The sequence below is a fragment of the Nesoenas mayeri genome (genome assembly GCF_963082525.1).
Source record: "Nesoenas mayeri genome assembly, chromosome: 9".
NCBI classification, from domain to species: Eukaryota; Metazoa; Chordata; class Aves; order Columbiformes; family Columbidae; genus Nesoenas; species Nesoenas mayeri.
In genome coordinates this window covers 4,298,973-4,319,102 of record NC_137557.1, presented here as the reverse complement: position 1 = coordinate 4,319,102, position 20,130 = coordinate 4,298,973, and the positions used below count along the sequence as shown (strand labels likewise).

General features: G+C 39.0%; 1 protein-coding gene across 1 annotated transcript in view; it reads right to left on the bottom strand.

Moving 5' to 3' along the window:
* Positions 1-20,130, bottom strand: part of LOC308043529 (uncharacterized protein) — a gene marked incomplete at both ends in the record, with an annotated part of 193,895 nt that overhangs the window by 84,437 nt on the left and 89,328 nt on the right. The window contains one exon of the mRNA XM_080349686.1: positions 549-671. Within this exon, the coding sequence (XP_080205812.1) occupies positions 549-671 (123 nt within the window). The remainder of the gene's footprint in view (positions 1-548; positions 672-20,130) is intronic.

Here is a 20,130-nt window from a genome sequence, read left to right as displayed (position 1 = left end):
ATATGTTTATGTGATGTTTTGCTTCTGCACAAAGTCAAGCTGTTGCATAAGAACAAATTTTACCCCATAATGCACTAACTAGACTTATATTTCCCTTAGGAAGAAGATAAATGGGTTTATGTAGCATGTGGTTTAAAATCCTTTTTTATTCGGTTAATCTCTAGCTGTGGAATTGTGATTGAAATGCAAAAATGTATGTGTATTTTCTGGTAAGAACCATGTTGTTTTAGAGACAGACAAAATTTTATCAAACATATACACTTTCTTCAGGTTTTTAAATTGGTGATGGAAATTCCATAATCAGAACATGGCACAGTCAATCCAGGTTAAGTGATAACATTTTTCAAGAAAAAAGAAAACAAAGGCTCAACCCTTTGATGTGTTCTTACAGTTACATCTTCATAATCCAGACATGAGAAGATCTGCGCTCTTGTCAATTCCGAGCATACGCTCTTCAGCTGGCTCCAGATAAAAGCCAACATTTCCTTTTCCTTCCCAATGTCTTCTCTGATTTCTTAACAGCAGTGAAACACAGTACAAAACATTACCTCCACATGATTTGCCATCTTCCCCCAGTTTCTGGCCAGCTGGACATTTGCAGTGGTAGCTGCCGATGGTGTTACAGCACTGGTCGTGACAGCCGCCGTTCTCCGTGGTGCACTCATTGACATCTGTTGGGAGAAAGCATTAAGTGGTGAGTAAAGAGTGAGCATTGACCACATTACCTGGCTATTTGAGGAAAAGTGTGGATGAGTTTGATATAACGGAGTGAGAACGTTACCAAGATGTACAGCTAAAGACCTTGAAGGCTGCCAGCCATGGTGCTGTGCCCAACTCAACCGAGAGCTGCAATAGTGGGATTTTTCTGCGTCAACTTCCAACTTCTATGCCACAACATCAGGAAATATCTGTAGAATGTCATTTCCACCAGCTCATCTGTGCATTAAGGTTGCTTCTAACAGTTGTGGCAGAGATATAAAACCTCTGGCAAATGTATATCAGTTAAGGTCTTTCTTCCCTTCGGGTAAGTGTGCATTAGTATCTACACACCTTATGTATTCACCTGCTCAAGTTTGTGTTTCTCTGCATGATTTTGAATAGGAAAAATTAGATCTTTACATATAAATGAAGAGCATTAAACAACCACATAGATAAGTAAATAGACAGCCAACAGCAGAGAAAAATCAATAGCGAAGACGTTTTCTTTTTAACTCGTCTATTTATACATGCTGCATAAGAATTTTGAAGGAATGTTATCAAAATCGCCAGGCCAGTAAGATTGCGCTGTTTAACAAGATCAGAGACAACAGATGGTATGGAATTATTTCCACAGCAGAAAATTTGTCAAATGGGACAGTAAATACAACAAACCCATCAGGTATTCGCTGCACTGATTTCATGTATTCTGGAACGCAGACTTGTGCGATGCTTTCTTGCTCGCTTTGCTCCCCCTAAAGTGTTAATGTCACATCAGTGCAGGGCTAAGCAGGGACAGCAATGAACCTGCGTAAGAATAACATGCTGTGGGGACCTTTTTCTCAGGTTTTTTGGCGAATATCTTGAAGCAGCGTGCTGGCAGAGCCAACCTTCTCAGCATGTTGGTGAGGGGAAAGCCGAGGCTGAGGGGACACGCCATATTTCCAAGCCTGGCATGAGGACACGGGTGACAGATCTCACAACCGCGATGCCGCTGGCACTGGCAGAGATCAGATCACACTTTGCGTTCAGGCTACAGAGCAAGAGGAGCAGAAGGAGGAAGATGAAGCAACAAAAGACAAGCATCGTCTTGACTGTGAAAATCCCAGGGAGTTACTTAGTATTAGTGGCACTGCACATCTCTGATGGAGAAACACAGCTTTTAAAAAAACTAGTTAGACCCTGGTCAAAAGAAATACAAAATGCTGTAAAGACAAATAAAAAAAAGAGCTTCACATTTATGCAAGAAAGTTCAGAGCCTTTCAACTGCAATCCTTCCTGTTAAAGACTAAGATTTACCAAGGATTATTAGTTCTTCAATAAGCTTGAGCTTAACTTTCCTAGCTCATTTCTTATCCTGGCTAAAAAGCACAGGCCACAAGAAATTTTTGAGGAGGTTTCAGGCTGTTAAAGAGCTAAAAGAAAAGTGAATCATGAAATGCCAACATTCACTCAAGTGCAACTGAAGAGGCCCAAACTCACTAAAACCATCTTAATTCTCTGTGGCTCTAAATTCAGTGTAATAACGGACACAACAAAACTTCATGCTCAGTGATATCAAAAAATACTGGCAAGCTACATATACATATATATATATATAAACAGTTATCTCAGAGCTACACAACAAACTCACGTGAAGTCAGCAAAGCTCTTCTCAACTTCATGGGAACGCGATTTAGACAGAAAACTTTTCCAAAGAAAAACACTCCTCCTTGCTCCAAAACGCAAAAACAAATCGTACCAAAATAAGACATTCATCTGTTCACTTCTCTTCAGCAAGAACGTATGACAAGTGACAGATTTTAGACATATTCCTCAAAGCACTGGAAGAAGGCACTTTAGCACTGAGCATCGTGCTGAAGATCGACAAAACAGGCAGGTTCCAAATGATTTACTCCCTCTAACTAGCAGACATCTTGATGTGCCTTGTGGTAATAAACAGTAATGAGCCACATAATAACTCTGCTCCACAGCTTCGACTTCTATTTATACTAACTAACAGTATTGAAAACTAATAGAATCTCTTGCTCTTTTTATTTTTTAAACAAAATAATGGGAAGAACGAGTTTATTCTTCTACACTGTGTTTAGCATCCAGCATAAAATATCATCTAAGTGATGTGGTCTATGTTATACAGTCTGATTTATTAACATTATGTCCGTATTTTGAACCAAAATATTGGAAGAAAACCTTTCTAGCTGAGGAGCTAATCATTATCCTCTTGATTTCACTTGGGTATAATATATTCAGAAGTGTATAGTGCTATTGCATACTAATATATAGAATGTTTATCCTTTTGATTGCAGCGTGTTTGTATTAGCAATCAGAAATCTTTTACTTTCTTGTTCAGCATAAAATGCTGTGGTCTACCTATGAGCTTTCCCCCCCTGAAGAAAGTATTGGTGTTATATGACTGATAACATCTTCTTCTTCTTCTAACTCTGTCTTCTTAATGCTCTATCCAGGATTTCCTTGTCTCTGCCTTAGTACTTGTTTTCATCCTTTGACAAAATGCTTTGCTGCTGCTTACACCAGAAATCCACCACTTTTTCTATCATATGCAGAAAACCTGACTTTTCATCCACATGTGTCTTTGAAACAAATACCTCATTTAAAACTAATCAACATAACTTAGAAAACATGGTTTATTTTAAGATACCAAAATAAGGTTTTTGACACAGCTTTATCCCTATGACAAAGCACTCACATTTGAAGAAGTGCACTCACTATGCATAAATTGTACTAGTTTTAACCTCAGTGTTAGGAAAATTTGCTCTCCAAGCATTTGCATCCTTTGCTGTAGTGTCTCATGTACAAGACCTTCTCCATCGCCTGCACCCTGCCAAGTTGTTTTGCACAACTCAGTAATAAAGGTCAGATGTTGCCTCAGTCCAAGAAGCACAAAAATAAATGATCAGAATGCGAAGTAATAAAAAAGTGGTTTACATTTGTAAAAAGACTGTTAATATAGATCTTATAAGCCACAATCAGCTGTTCTATATTCCTACAACACGAAGTAGTCAGAATTTTAAAATATGATGACGGCTCTACTACTGTGAAAAAGGGGGGAAAAAACCCAACAAAAACAATTCTGTCAAATGATAAATTTCTGTCTGTTTTCCATATTCAATGTCACTCAAGGTTGCAAATATATTTGCCTTTCGAATAGCGAGAGAAATGACAGAAAATTTCTGACATGTAACACGTCTGCCAGGTTAGGTCTGACAAAAGTTCAATGTTATCAAGACTATCAATCCATCTGCAATGACACACTGTAGGCGCTTCAAAGAAATAAATGTGATGTTTGCTACTGCAATGCTTCACATTTATTTATAGAGCCAATGTTGCAACACAAAAACATTATCCATGGAACATACTCTATGTGAGCTTTCAATCCTGCCATGTGTAGTCTTAAGAAAAAAAGAAACAAAAGAAAAACCTTCATCTAGATTCACTTAATATTTACTTTATATATGATCCGTCTATGATGTGTGCAGAAAAAAATCCACAGCGTATTTTAAATCTACCAGCTTTCCAAAATGTGGATTGTAGACATGTGCCTGTGTCCCACACTCTCTGCACACGTGATGCTCTGAACGGCACTATGAAATAAGGTCTTTTCTCTAAAAATATCATCAAAAGTTTAATATGTAGGGGTGCTCACCTTTTTTTCATGAAATGGACCACTTTTGCCCAATGAAATATGCCTACGAGCTACATGCTAAATGGAGAAGGACTGATCCCAATCCCTTTACTTCTGTGTTCTTATTTAATGCTGTTCACGCCCTGTCTGAAAATATCACAGTGCAAAGCAGGTCAGACACATCCACACCTCCAGGGAAAACAGCCCTTCACCGAGTTTTTATGCAAGTCTGGGTGATTTCAGATTTCCTACAAATAAATGCAAACTTTTTTTGTAAAAACAGACACTGGACAAAGTGTTTTTCTTTGGTAATTCCAATTTTAAATCTAAAGGAAGTGACAAACTATTACTAGTTCTCAAATATAGCAAGAATCACAGAATCACAGAAGAAAACAAAAACAAGCAACAAAAAACCAGTATGAAAAGCAGAAATAGATGAGGGCAAAAGATCTATGGGACACACCAGCTAACTCATTGCCTAGAGGTTAAAATATTTAAAGTGCATTGTACTTGTACAAAAAAAGTTTAAGCAATGTGCATTGATACCAAGATTCATTTTTAAGACAACAAAGAGAATCTCACAACTGCAGCTTATTATTTAAAACTTATTTTCCAAGGTTTCTATATTTAGCAGCTGTATATGAGCAACAGATTTAATTATTTAATGCAACCACATGCAAAGTTGCCATTTCGGTGAGCAGGCTTTGGGGCTAACCGGTGCTCTGACCCATAAGGCGCTGACTTCAGTGCATGTCGGAGCTCGCTGGACTTGTAATAAATCAGCGAAGTGGAATAAAATCTGTAAATCATTCGCATTGTTATAGCAATAGCACATGAACAAAGCCCACCGTCACAGAGAGGGGAGGTTAGTTTGATTAGTTTAAAAGTGTTAGGCTAACACGCCGTGTTTCAATTAGGGAACAAAGTAACAAGAACATATTTATTTAGGAGGAAGACAGCACTTTACTAATAACCCGTCTTCCCAGTTGGGCTTGTGTCCTGAAGGCTGTGATGAAGATGGTCTGATTTCAGGAATCTAAATGTGAAATATCTTTATCTAAGAAAGAGGTTTGATTAACAGGCACTGACAGCTTATATTGACTTTAATAGCAATTTGGAGAGGTGAATTCCTGACTCAGGAAACATAACTCAAATACTTTCAGGTACAAAACCCTCATAATGGTTAGAATCAAAGCCTAAACATAGTCCATAACGTGCAACTTAAATGCACCTATATGCATACCTTAATCTGAGTGCCTGGTACGCGAACAAAGGAGTATGCACAAAACTGTATTATAACTTGCTTTTATAAAGAGGTATTACACGCAAGTGTGTGCAAGTCGTAATGCACACTTGACGACTTTTCATTTATAGATCTAAATAATTTGATTCAATTTAAAAAAAAAAAAGCTACAGATCCAGTGAATAGGTAGTTCCTTAACATACTTATGGGTTTAGATGCTGCTTTTAAAATTATGGCCCAGATGGTCTGCAACCAAAACCATATGTCTAAAAAATCCTGAAACCTGAGAAAGTTGATTTGAACTTTAAAGGCCATTTGCTGCTATGACGCAACATAGTCCACATGAACGTATACGCACATACATCACAGCAATGGTATACGTAAATATAACATCATGAGCAAATATAGTGGCTGGGCTGTCGAGCACAACGCTCACATCCCAGAGGCTGCATTTGTCTTTTTCTTCATTTTGTGTGAGAGCTTTGTAACAGTTGTCTTTGAACAGTAATTGTCTCCAAAACATAAATTACATCCATCACTTCCAGCGCTAACCATAAATTATCTGCCTGAATAGAAAACAAAGCTGCTCATTTCGATAGTCAAGCACAGCCCTACCCATGTATTGATTAAGCACTCTTAATGCTTTATTAGGTTTTCTTCCTCCACAAAGTCAATAACAGGATGAATATTTCTTCTTGTGCTGTTATGAAGTATCGTAAATCTGAGCTGTTATTAACAAGTATCTGATTAGTGGAGCAAACTTATCTGAGAGTTTGGCACAGACTCTTCATGCGTGAACTCCCAGAAAACACCCTTCATTGCCACTGGCTCCATTGGCAGCTCCAGGACTTGTGCTTTCACCAGTTATCACCTCCTTTTTTGTTGTTTTTCTTTTTCTTTTAAAGAAATCACTGCTGCACTCATTCCTCTTTATCCCCATGTCACACTCACATAAAACATCAGGCACATCGCGAATGTGCACATGGCAGGGATGTGTGTCTCTGCCATAGTTTGCTTTCTTGTGTTGCTGAGGCACTAAAATATTCCATTTCATGACACTTAGACACAAAACCAAAAACCAAACAAAGCCCTTTGTTAAACATGCTTTGGTAGTATTAATTTTTCCTTATTAAAATCATCATCTGAATAAAAAAAAACCCAACAGATTCAATCATTTGTACTTGCTCACATTAACAGTAAGTCCTTTGAAGTCAGAACAAAATCCTGTAGAGGGAAAAAAAAGAGGCTCAAAGTTTAGAAAAGTGAAGCAACAAACTCTTAAAACCCAAGATGCTGGCAAGTCTTGCTGTGTTAGGCCAGACCTGCTGTGTTGGGCCAGACCTATAGCTTATCTTGTGCAGCAGCGCCCCGCTGCAGGTACTGACATAGCGAGGATGGAGCCAGGCTCTTCTCAGTGATAACCAATGATAGGACAAGGGGTAATGGGTTCAAACTGGAACACAAGAGGTTCCACTTAAATTTGAGAAGAAACTTCTTCTCAATGAGGGTGACAGACACTGGACCAGGCTGCCCAGGGGGGTTGTGGAGTCTCCTACTCTGCAGACATTCAAACACACCTGGACACCTTCCTGTGTAACCTCATCTGGGTGTTCCTGCTCCATGGGGGGATTGCACTGGATGAGCTTTCCAGGTCCCTTCAAACCCCTGACATTCTGGGATTCTGTGACACCCTGTTCCACCCTGAGTTCTCTGCTCACTACAGACTAGACTAAGTTCTGTAAATCGGCATTTCAAACTCCTTTTAAAATCTGTATCACTGGTTATGGTAGCACTCCATAACTATATACATAGTTGCTCTCTCTTTTTTTTGCTTTCTTTCCTCCTGTCCTGAGCATCAATGACATTTCGCAATGACTTCTAAAACCAACCTGTTATATGAAAAAACACAGGCTTTGATTTTTTTTTATCCCTCTTCAAAGTTCTCTATCAAGTAGGAGCAACTATTTCCTAAAAGTGAAATGCAGGACCCAAATCACACGTGAAGTTTTCCTTTCTACACCCAGAATAACTAAAATGAACAACAAAAAGATCTATCACAATACAATGAAATCCTGTAATAGCACCCATTTTTAAAATACATTTTCCCAGACAAGGTATGAATAATGCATCTAAACATCCTGGAACGTCTGAATTAAGTAACAACAGACTAACGGATGCTAATTGCCAATGATTGGAGATGATTGTGGAGTACGGCTGGAACTATGATTACAAACAGAGCTTATGCATCCAGCCCAAACCTCAAGTACCCCTGCTGCAATTAAAGATATTTTAATCAAATTAGACAAGTGTTTGCCTTTGCCTGCTACGATGGTTATGAGCAAAACATAAAAGAAAGCATCATTTGCTGTACTGCAACTTACCTTCCATCAGAGCTCTGCCAAGATGGATTTATTTGTGCTTCCACTTTTTATGCCACAAAATGGAGCCTTTTTAGAAATAATTCAGGACTCTGCAATGGCATCCTTAAAAGTCATTGCTTTTGTCTAAAAGTGCTTTTGCCCTAAAAATGCATTCTCTTTGCACTATACCTGACTTCCAGTACCAACAAGTGCTGGTTATGCACACACAAACAAAATAAGATTTTGACCTTCAAAAGTTTGATTTCACAATATAAGCCCTTACATATTTTGCAGGCAGGTAAACATTCTTTAAAGATCATTTTCAAAGCAGTGATTATTAGCATGACTTCAGGACTCTTAGCAGCTGGATTTCTTTTATGCTTTGAGTGCTAAATCCCGAGCACGACTTGCAAGCACAAGCCAGTGGGTTGACTCCAGCCCAGCCAAGTCCTGGTGCCTAAAGTGGAGTTCACAAAGTGGCCCTTGAACCTGATCCTAAAGGGGAGTTCACAAAGTAGCCCTTCAACCCAAGCCTAAAGGGGAGTTCACAAAGTAGCCCTTAAACCTGAGCCTAAAGGGGAGTTCACAAAGCGCCCCTTGATCCCAAGCCAAGCTTCCAACTTGCTGCCTTCTGCTTTCACGGGCAAGAAAAATCTGAAGATATCAGCCACATGGTCCCAAAAAAACTTCTGCCTTTCCTCCAGCTTCCTACAATCTCCTATAAACCCAGTCATTAGAACTGAATTGAAAAAGGATATAGAAAAAAACAGTTATGCTAGGTCATTTCTCAAAGCTTAGCATTTACAGTCATTAAATTAAGTTTTATACATCTCCATAAGAACTAGTTGCTTTCATATTAAGAAGAAAAAATAAAATCAAGGCTATGCAAAATTCTGGAGGTTGTCAGACCAAGATAGCTGGAGAGTGACGTTATAGATAAGTGTAAAAAACCTGAAGGAACCCATGGGTTAGCTAAGTGCCAGCATCTTCAGGACCAAACACAAGCTCAGAAACAGCATTAAAAAAAGAACAGCAAGGAAATGAAGGTGATACCTCATGAATTCCGCTCAACCTGTATTTTTAAGAGACTTAAGATGTGACATCCTAGGGAGAGCGCTGCAATAGTCCAACACATAAATAGCAAAAGCGGAGATAAAGATAGAGCTGTACGTTGCTGGTGCCTTTCAGACTCACCAGGATAAAAGGTGAACGAAAATTTCAAACAGAAATAAATATGCTTGCTCCAGGTAAAACCTGTAATGATGGGTCAGATTCTACCAGTTCAGTGGTGGCTTATTTTTGTATCCATGTGCAACATGGGATGTTTAAAAGCTCTGTTGTACAATTACTCAAAAACCTATGTATAGCAGCAATTTGAGTTTGCGACAGCAGGAGGCTGAGCACAGGGAGCTCCAGCCGGCAGGATGCAGGAACACGGAATCGGGCGCTACAGGAACGGCTTATTTAGGAACTGGCTTCCAAACATTCATGTAAAAGAAACTTAAATCACGGGTTTAGCTTCAGTTTCAGAAAAAACGACAAAGTACTGTCGTAAGTGCAGATTAAAGTGTTTACTCTAGCTTTGTCTCTTTGTTATTTGGTACTCAGAAAAAGAGCTGATCAACCTAAGCAAGTGTATGTCTCCTTTTCTTCAAGCCTTTAAAATAAGTGTCTCAAATGCAGAAGTGTCCTCACTTCCACTGCAAGGCTATGGAAGGGAGACACCTGAAGCATCACACAACAAATCTTGGTGCTTCGGTTCTCATTGGGGCAGGTTCCCACCTTGTGCAAAACATGATTTATGCCAAGCCAGCAGTGCTTGAGGTGCAAAGCGATGGCAGAGATGTCACCCCCCCCACCAGCCTGTGCTCCCTGTGACAGCATCGAAGCCACAAGACCAGAAGTTGTTGCTTAACAAACAAACAGGCTGATTATTACAATAGTACAATGTGAGTAAGCTAACAAATTAAGCAGCTTAGATTTCAGGGCACTCCTATTGTAATAAGCCTGTTCCTTACAAACTATTCTTTTTCATAACATAATTAACCCCAGGACTAAGTATGCGAGCAAATGAGTTCATTTTTCACATGAATAATGAAAACTTTTTTTTCCTGAAACCATTATGAACTGAAATGAATGTAAAAGATTTCTCAGCAGAGGAAGGATGATGTGCGTCCAGCTTCTGGTTTAGAATTGGAATTCATTATTGAGATTTAAATGGAAGATCCTATTTTCTTTTCTTATTTTTCTTAATAGATGTTCTTGCCAGTCAACGTCAATCATCAGTAGAACAGATTCTACTCATCATCAGATACAGCCCAGGATTGGATCAAACAGTGACGAATGGCACACCTCCACTATAACTTAAATAGGTTAAATATTTCTTTCATCCTATATCCTCCCGAATATTATCTCCCATCTTTTGTTTTTCATTTCTAGAAGATCCTCTTAACAGTTATGTGGGCAGGATTACTCACTGCCCTGTTAAAAATCCTACGCTAACTACAGTTGTAAAGTCATCTCACTTTCTACTAGAGAAAATAACTCCTCTGTAATCATTCCCTGCATGGCTGAAGCACAACCCTACAACCAGGGCACTTGTTTACACCAGACATAAATGAGAACTCGTTATTTGCTTTACACAGACATATGCCATTACCACTTAGCTGCACTCAGTCTCCGTGTCTTCTAATAACAGATCTTGTGTGTCAAGGGCAAAGGAACCCATGGAAAAAAAAAAAAATGATTAAATCTTCATCAGTTTAATTTGTAAAGAAACCCAAGGGAAGTCATTATTCCCAGACACTTCATTGCCTAATTTATCTTCTGAATTTTGCTAACTTATCTGACACCGATGGGTGCTTATTAACTATTGCTTACCGTGACTGCAGGGCAGGTTTGCTAAGGAGCCCAGCATGCAACAGACTACGTGCAAAAAGAGCAGCGTCATTCGGTGCTGGGCACCTCGATGAAAGGGAGCTGCTGGGTGCTTCAGAAAGGCTGATACTTCATTTAGTGCTAAACAGGAGCTAAATATTTCAAAGAGGTCTGGATCCTTCTCAGCAGCAATGGCAGGGAGGTGAGCATCCTTTAACTGGAAGTGGAATCCCACTAAGGAACTCAAGCAGGACACCCACAGTGGTTATGGAGCTATGTCAAGCCTGAAAAAAGAAGTGATGTACAAACCACTAACTTGCATACAGTTTTTACCAGCAACAAGCTCGAAGCAAAGGATGGAAGAAACAAGATTTCCTTTTTTTCCAGTTAAATCAACAATGAGTAGCAGAGAACAGCTGGGATTTCTCAGGGCCCTTCCAAGCAGCACAGCACAGAAGTCTCCTTTAAAACAAATAAATCAGGTTCGGCGTGATGGTGTAAGTCAAACACTCTACAGAAAGAACAATTTGGCAGCAAGGTACCTTGGGCTGACACCAGAATTTGAACCCGGGACCTTTGCTGCTTCTGCGAGCACATGTGTTCCCCACGTGTAGCGACCGGAGTTGGCGCAGGCAGCAGACTCAGTTTTACAGCCTGGGAGTTCTGGTTATAAAAATATGTGATCCCAAGGTTTTTAAACCGTCAAATGTCAAAGGTGATCACAGGCAGAAATTAGAGGGCTGAAATTGTTAATCCTGCACTGCTAAAACTGATCGATACCAGAGCCAGAAAGAGCCGGTTTTATGTAACACAAACTTTACACTCTGCTTCCTAATATAAACTAAATTTGCCTTTTAAATCTCTCTGGTTGTCAGGCATCTGGTTTTGATGGAGAGCCATACCCAATTTTTTTCAGGGGGTATAACCAAAAAGAAATTTGCATTTGTGTTTTCAGCAAGGCATCAGTGAGATGGTGTAAATAATCTAAAACTTCAAAGTTACTACATCAGTTGGTCTTTTCAAACATGATCATTTTACACTTTAAAACATACGTCCCTCCCTGCAACCAGCAGACATATTTTTCATGTTCCTCACTATTAACAAAGAGTATAGAGTTGCAAAATCTTAAATAACAACACACTCCTATAAAATAGTTTCATTTTGGATAACCAACTATGTTTTTTGAGCAGCACTAAGGTCAAGGTATTAAATTTAATACTCTTAAACAGAGCATGTATTGGAAAGAAACCTAAAGTGCTCAAGAGCTATTGTAGATGTTCAATAAAGGAAAAACAGAAAAAGGTCAAACACTATTAGGGGCAGAAAATGCAAACATGGCCATACAGGCTGTGCAGAAAGAAAGACATATCCACCCAGTGCTTGTGTGCAGCACATGTAACTTTGCGAAAGACAAGTATATTCCACAGACACGTGTATTCTTTGGAGTCCTAGTCCTGTTTTCAGAAGAGTGAGAAAATAAATCAATATATATGTTTACCTTGACCTTCAGCTCACTCTTACCGACCACTCAGAGCATCTAATTTAACAAAAGCTCTTCAATCCAAACACTGCCAGCTCTTCAGCGTGGCAGAAAACAGTTGTACAACATACGTCAGAAGGATTCAAATCTGAACAGCCTGGCCTGAACTTACTCCAGATTGGATCGAGCACTACGTAAACCCAAGATCTTTCTTGCTATATGCATACGTCTCTCTAAGCACAAGCGTTTATGAGGGAGATGGCAGTGCCGGGGCTGTAGGTCGATGCCAGTTCACAGCTCAGGTTTCCACATCAGAATTTCACCCTTTGGTTCCAATCAAAAAATAAATTCCTCACATTCAACCCAACCTAATTACTTTTTTTTGCATGGAAGAGAAAGCCAAATTCATTCTGACGCACAAAAGGAAAGTGTGATATATGGGCAAAGCACATGTACTAGAATGTTATGGATGGTTCTGAAAATCTAGCCAGAAACACACGTCGCTCCCAACATCGGAGCTGTTGCCAACAGTTACCACCTAATGCTGTCTGAGAGACTGCAGTGATTTCATGTTCAAAGGAAAAGGCAAAGCCTCTGGTATCTCAAATCCCACGCTGCTGTAACTGACAGCAATGGTGAGTTTTTAACAGCTGGAGAACATTCCTAGGGAAGGCAGCCATCATCTTCATCATATAGGATGTATTCACTGCAAACATGTGTCTGTGCTGCTTAAGAAACAACATACCACCCCAAAATCCCGAAAGCTGACTATGAATCTTTCTAGTGGAGAACAGATGGAGTGAGGCCATCAAGCTGATCTTCAATTACAGGATACTTAAGCTGTGAATTTTATGTTTTCTATGTACACTGCATCCTTTCCTTGACCCACCTAGAAGCTTAAAAGGCTGAATTATACTAAGTACTATATCTGTTCTCCAGGCTACCTCACATTATGACCATTAAGAAACAGTGAAAAGAACGGATAACATGTGTATACTTCTGCATATAATTACTTTGTTTTTAATGCAGGAAAGGTGTGAGCCATGACCAACACACGTAACACTAAAACCTGCTTACTACACCACAGCAAAACCCCACAGCTTCAAAGACTGGAGAGGAGGAAATTAATAGTTTAACTTAACAGGCAATCTTCTATACAACATAAAGCTAAGAAACATTATTCAGGAGTTTTAGACAATGCAAAATTATTAATGGGAATTGTTTCAGCAACTGGCCTTTTTATCTACTAGCCGATCGTGGTTCTGGTATAGCCCACAGTTTACCTTCTCACTGGATATTACACCGGTTTGAGTGAAATATTCTGTGGTGACAAGTCCTCAAGTCTAGTGAGGCACATCCCAGCCCCAGTGTCCACCTCTGCCCGACCTGTGACTGTTCCAGGCAGCATCAGGTCAGACGTCCCCAGTGCGGTGCAGCCACCCAGATGCAGGTGACATTCTCGATCTTTGCACTGGCATGGACAAATGGTCAACAGAAACAGGAGGATGAGATGACAGCCACAGCCCAGAGACACGGCAGGAAAGACAGCCAGAGATGAGCTCAGAAGGAATTTGGCTCCTTTTCTGTCACTTCTGTCCTTCATGTTGTTCACCTTCCCTGGGCTGGATCAGTGGTACCCCAGAAACCTGAATCAGTCTGACTCTGCACCACTCAAGAAGAGCTTCGCAACACTTCTGGATGAAAAACAATACTTAAAACAAAAGATACCTGTGCTTGATCTAATACGACAACATTAATACTCAGAGGTGGCCCTGGCTCTTCTGACACACAAAGATCCAGCAGGAAAACTCACAAAAATATATGTCAATAAACATGCTTATCTGAAGATATAGAGAAACTTTAATGAATGTTTTGGTATTGTTGGAAATAATTTACACTTGAAATGATGAAAAAACCCAAGCTCAAATCCATATGTAGGAATTGCACTGAGAACAGGAGCTCAACAGGGCAAACCAGGGGAACAGACAGGGCCCAAAAGAGACATCATGGTGGGACTGTGGCCAATGGTCCTTGTGGACGGCCACCAATCCCAAGCTGAAGACTCAACGGCAGAGATTGTACTGGACAAAAGAAAGAAACTCAAGGAGATATTTCTCTCCAGGATGATCTTTCCTACTTTCTTTCTACACTTGAGTTTGGCCCAATGTGGAGCAGACAACTGATGGTGTAAAGCAAGAAGGTGTCCTGTGCCCCCACGTTAGATGAGCAGACATCTGACAATTTCATACACCTCTCAATTAAATAAAACATGAATCTTTTTCCTCTACTTTTTTTTTTAATCTAAAGGTATCATTTTCTGACTTTCTTCTTGTGCATTGTCAGAGGGACCAAGAGTCAACTTTTCTAGGAAGTTGGCTTGGAAGAAGATCAACAATTCTTGAAAGGCAAAGATTTAGGCTGGGTTCTTAACTGGTCTCCTAAACTTGCATCCCAGAGAGGGAACATTCCCCTGTAAAACAGACCTCACGCTTAACTGCCTATAATCTTCTCCATACTCAGGTAGAAGTTCTTCGAAGTGAAAAATACTTCTATGCATTTTTTCCTTTATTTCTTCCTTTTCCTCTGCCTCAGCATCCATACACTTCTCATTAAATTATGAATCGGCCAACTATACTTTTGTGGGGTTTTCCCCTCAAAAGCTAAAGTATAATTATAAAACGGGGGGAATAAAATTATAAATTCTACCAAGGTCATTAATGTACAAAATGCAAATCGTCTCCCATTTGTCAAAGACCCTGGGGAAGTCTAGAGATAATTGAAATGATAGATGAACAGAGCAGACTAACTGCTAATGGTCTGTATATCAATGAATCAATGTCATATTTATGAAGGGCTTGGGGAAATTATTTTAAATACTTCATCTATAGTTGAAGTTTAGCCTACTTTTTCTTTTTAATGCTGGAAATTAATGATAAAGTTCAGTTTATAGTTAAACGAGTGTAAGCTTGTGGTAATTTAAGCTCAGTAGCAAGGTATTGAAAAACTACTCATGTTTGTGCCAGAAATGGCGAAATTACTCAATTACCATGGATTTTGGTATAACTAAGAGCAATATACATTTCAGAGATAATCAAATATAGGACCAGCCCTCATCCTCAAAGCATTTAAACTCATCTATTTCCATGTGCATCTCATTTCCTCCAGAAATCGAGTAAGCTGGAAAAACAGAGTATATACACCATTGTTTCACTACCCTATTTTCCTCATATTTTCAATTATAAGCTGAATTGTTCAGGACAGAGGATGTTTCCAGATGCACTGATTAAACAGGAATAGAGACATGGTAAAGGAGAAACAACTACTTATTTTTCAAAGAAAAAGCAAAGCCGATAGTGGAAGTAATTTTGGTACAATGGCACAGAAAATCGTATTTTCACTTCAAAAGAAGAAATGCTATAAACCAGTAAGTCACTCTGTGGAGTCTTTTCCCAGTTGTGTAGGGGCCATGACACATTAGTAAGTGACAGCAAAGACAAGGCATAAAGAAAACAGACATTTCAAACATTAAGATGCCATTTTGGTTGAATCTGCAAATAGTTTTGGGGAGGGGAGTTGGTTTAGAGGCTTTTGGTTTTTTAGTATTATTATTAGTATTATTCCCACCCAAGCCCTCCAGGATTTTTATGCTTTTCATCCCACACAATGGAAAGGGTTGGGATGAAGGGAAACCTGTAGGATACTTGCAGGCTTTTTTCTTATTAAAAATGTTTTTTTTTTCTAGCAAATAGAAATAAATCATTACATCCCAGTTAAGTGGCAGACAGCAGCACACTGAAACAGGTAGCATCGCTACAAAATTACCCAAATTAAACCCCTTTTCATTCCCTCTCTCACTGAATGAAATCACATGGGGAGACAGGGAGAAGAGGCAAGTTTTTATGAACGGTCTTTAGAATTCAGAGAGATTTGCTTCATCTGAAAATAGCACCACAATCACTCGGCTTGTGGAAACACGAACTCATCTGGTAATTACATCTGGGTTTTCCCGGAATTTGAATAAATTGGTTATATCTAAATCATACAACTGATTCTCCTATTATGGGATTTGGCACATGAAGCAACTGAATAAGGCTCAGGAGAACCCTGGTGTCTGAAAGGAAACTTTGCTGCTGCCTGTGAAAGGGTAACACACATGCATTGAAGGGAAAAGCTCACAATAAATGTTCTGGACCTTACAACGTACAACCACAAAAAAACTTACAAAGAGCCAAGACAACTCATTGAGCTGCTAAGAAAACAAGGAGGGATTTCCAGGTGTTGGAACCAGTCTTCTTAACCAGAAAACATCACCAGGGATGGTGGAGATCTGGCCTGGCTTCCCTTGGGGTAACAACAAACCTTGAAGAATGCGAGATTCATGCAAAAAAGGACCTCATAAATCCATCTGTTGAGAACAAGCACCACCTTTTCTAATAAAGACTTGTGAATAAATACTCTAAAAGCCTTTTCCTAGAAAGGTGTTAGTATTATCAGATAAAACAAAATTTGCAGTCTGTTTTCTGGAAAGAAAAAAAATGATAGCTAGCAGCACAAATGAAATAAGGTGTCTTACAAACTACAAGACATTCTTGCAGAAAAAGTTCAAGTTGGATGTTTCAGTTGGCTGGGAAGGCCTGAAAACACACAAAAATACTGTCTGCTGGACGTTGGTTTGCTTTTAGACCTGTCCGTTCTCCCTCCAGCAACCATTTAAGATCTTCATTTCTCTGTTTGTCTTCCTGATTGTGAGCTCAAACCGACCACTCGAAAAAGAATAAAGTAACATCTTGCTTTAGTTAAATTAACACTTATTTTTCTCCTTTCATCTATTATTACACTTTAACCGATCAGTGATTAGGAAGGAGAGCAGGAGTACTCCCCCTCTGCAAAGCCCTGGAGCTGCCCTTCCCTCATCCTCCCCAAATCCCACTCCCAAGAAAGAGACACAGAGAAGACCAAGAAAAAGGACTGTGCCAAAGAGTAAAAACTCCAACAATAAAATAAAGCTGAGCTTCAGAGAAATCTTTAACTTCCCGGTGAATGCGGGTATCAAGCCGTTACTCTGAGCATCTCAGTTCCGCTGCTTTCCACCTCAAGCTCCATGGAGACACCAAAGGAGCAAAAACCCTGAGCTTTACGGATTTTTAGGGGAACATTAACCCTCCATCACCGCGTACTCTAGTGCTGTGTAATGGGAAGAGGGATACCAGCCAGGCATTTCACCTCACAGGTGTTACTGTAAGGCTCCACTAATGACTCTTTGCGAAGTGTTGCCTCTCTCCGCTGTTGTTGTTACAGCTTACTAAACAGCCAATTAATAAAACATTCAGTTCCTCCTTTTGCTGAAGCACATTTGTTCTGCTAGATTTTAATTTTTTTGAATGAGCGAAATACGAGTAAGATAATTTACATGAGTTAATGACATAGTACAAGTTAACTGATCTGTTATTCTGCATGAGGAGATAGCTGTTTGTAGGGAACAATTTATACACAGCCTTTCAGGGACATAATTGTTTGCAATACCACTGTTTCTGCACACTTTCTCTTTTGTTTTCTTTAATTTTTTTTGCTATATTACAGATGTGGCTCCTCAGATCACCTGCCACCAATTGCCCAACACATCCACAGAGGGAAGGTGGGGGAAGCGTCTCCCCATTGACAAGTTTTAAATTGTGGACAAAATTCCTCTCTTAAGTGAGCCAAGCTTCTTTTACTAACAAAGTCTTGCTTCTTTGTAGAGTAAGTTTTTCCTCATGTCACGTCCTCCACTTTCTTCTTATTTCATTAAGATTTTGAGTTATATGAACAAACTGCTCATTTCAAATACTCATTATGGAAATACTGCAAACCCAGAAGATGTCACAGTCATTTCTTTTACAGCTTTTCTTTTTGTAGGCAACATTCGTACTGCAGAATAATTTAGACAGTAATTTAATCACAGGGTTTAGAGGTCCAGCAAATGTTACATTTACATAATGTCAGTCTTTCAGCAGATAATTTGGTCCTTTGCATGTGTTAAAAGACGACATGGCTTGTTAAGATCATGTTAGTACGTTTAGCCCAATAGATGAATGGCTGGTTTGTTAATCTGCCATATATTTCTAATTTTCCTAAGGATGATTAGAAAATTCTATTTAGAGTAAATTCATGAGCACTTTCATTCCATCAGAGTGACAAATCAACAAGATTATTAAATCTCAGAGTCCAGAAATCTCCATAAAATGGTCATAAGTCCTTGCTACACAGTAAATACCAAAACTTCCCTTATATAAATATTACATTAGTATTTTGCTTATGTCTGCTTTGAGTACATGTGACTGAAGATATTAAAATGTGCCTTACAAGTTTTATAATATTTTCATAAGGAAGTACGAGTATTCCATAGTCTAGAAATGTAATATTCTTCTTCCTCCTGTCAAATGCTGCTAAAGAGACTGAAACAGGATATAAGAAATATTATTTAGTTTCAGTGTGGTAATGCTCCTACCCTGGACCCTCACAAGATAAAATAAAAGCTAGTAAATCATTATTCCTCAAAGAACAATGGCATGTCTGTACAAGTCATTTTCAACAAGTACTATTGTGTATTTAAATTTAAAAGAATAAGCCAGTCAAGCAGCACCTCAGGAGCCTTAATACCGAACACCAGCAGTTAATAAAGCATTTCTGCTTTTTTATTTTGAAGCTGTGCATTGTATCCTTGCTACTTACATTAAATGAAATGTTCTTTTTAATTTAAACTTGCAGAAGAGCAGGATTCACAGCAGAGAAACAATTGCATCATCTGGTCATCCCCTATTTTCCATTGCTTGGTTTTAAATGTACTGTAGCTAATCACAGACAAAAATCAATAAGCCAAAAATTACACCAGGAGTTGACAGCACATCTTGATCATTTACTTGTATCTTGGAGCAATTTCACCAGCTTTTAAAATAGAAATGTGTTGACCTAAAGGACAAATTCCTACAGTCTTCTATCAATGAAATACATAATAGACATCCAGAGTGAGCGTCTGAAAGAAGCTGGAGAGCAGGATGGCAGAACAACACAAGAAGAGAGACACTCCTTATTCTCCTTAATCCACTCAATTGACAATTGCTCCCAGTTCTACTTCTACAGGCAGAGAAACATTCACTTTCTCTCTTGCCCTAAGATTTGGAAAGGATCATATTTCATTTCTGAAACAATTTTATTTCCTCTTGTCGTACACTTAATAATAAATAGAAGTACGACCACTTCCCCCAGATCTGTGTGGCATCCTCTCTTTGCAGGACATTGGAGATGCAGCCGTAGTCCTTGCTGCAGGTTGATAAGAGACCTAATTCAAGTTGCGATGCAAGGGACAGTATAAGGGACAAGGTGGTACAGCTGGTTCGTAATACAAATTTTGAGAACGTCTCTTAAAAATGTCAAGCCAGTAGTTTGCAATCTGTATCCCTGATGAATTATTTTGACTTATTAAAGCAACTGAATGGGTTTTTTATTCATTATTTGTTTTGAAAATTAAATCCAAACAGCTTTTGTGTTATGGCAAGTTTGGGCTGAGGAGTCCAGCAAAACAAGGAAACCCTACACCTTCAAGTGTAAGACAACTGTGTATCATCTTAGCAATGAAACAAGGAATTGGTTAATTTGCATTAATGCTTGGATGATACGGTTTTTAAACCATCAGAATCAAATCCCATAGAGATTTAATTACCACTAAGGTTTAAAAAAGCATTATTTGCTATTGACACTTAAACACAGAGACTTCCAAATAAGACACAGCATCTACAAACAACTCAGAATGCACTGATAAGTTTGCTATCCAAGTGATAAAATGCTAACTGAA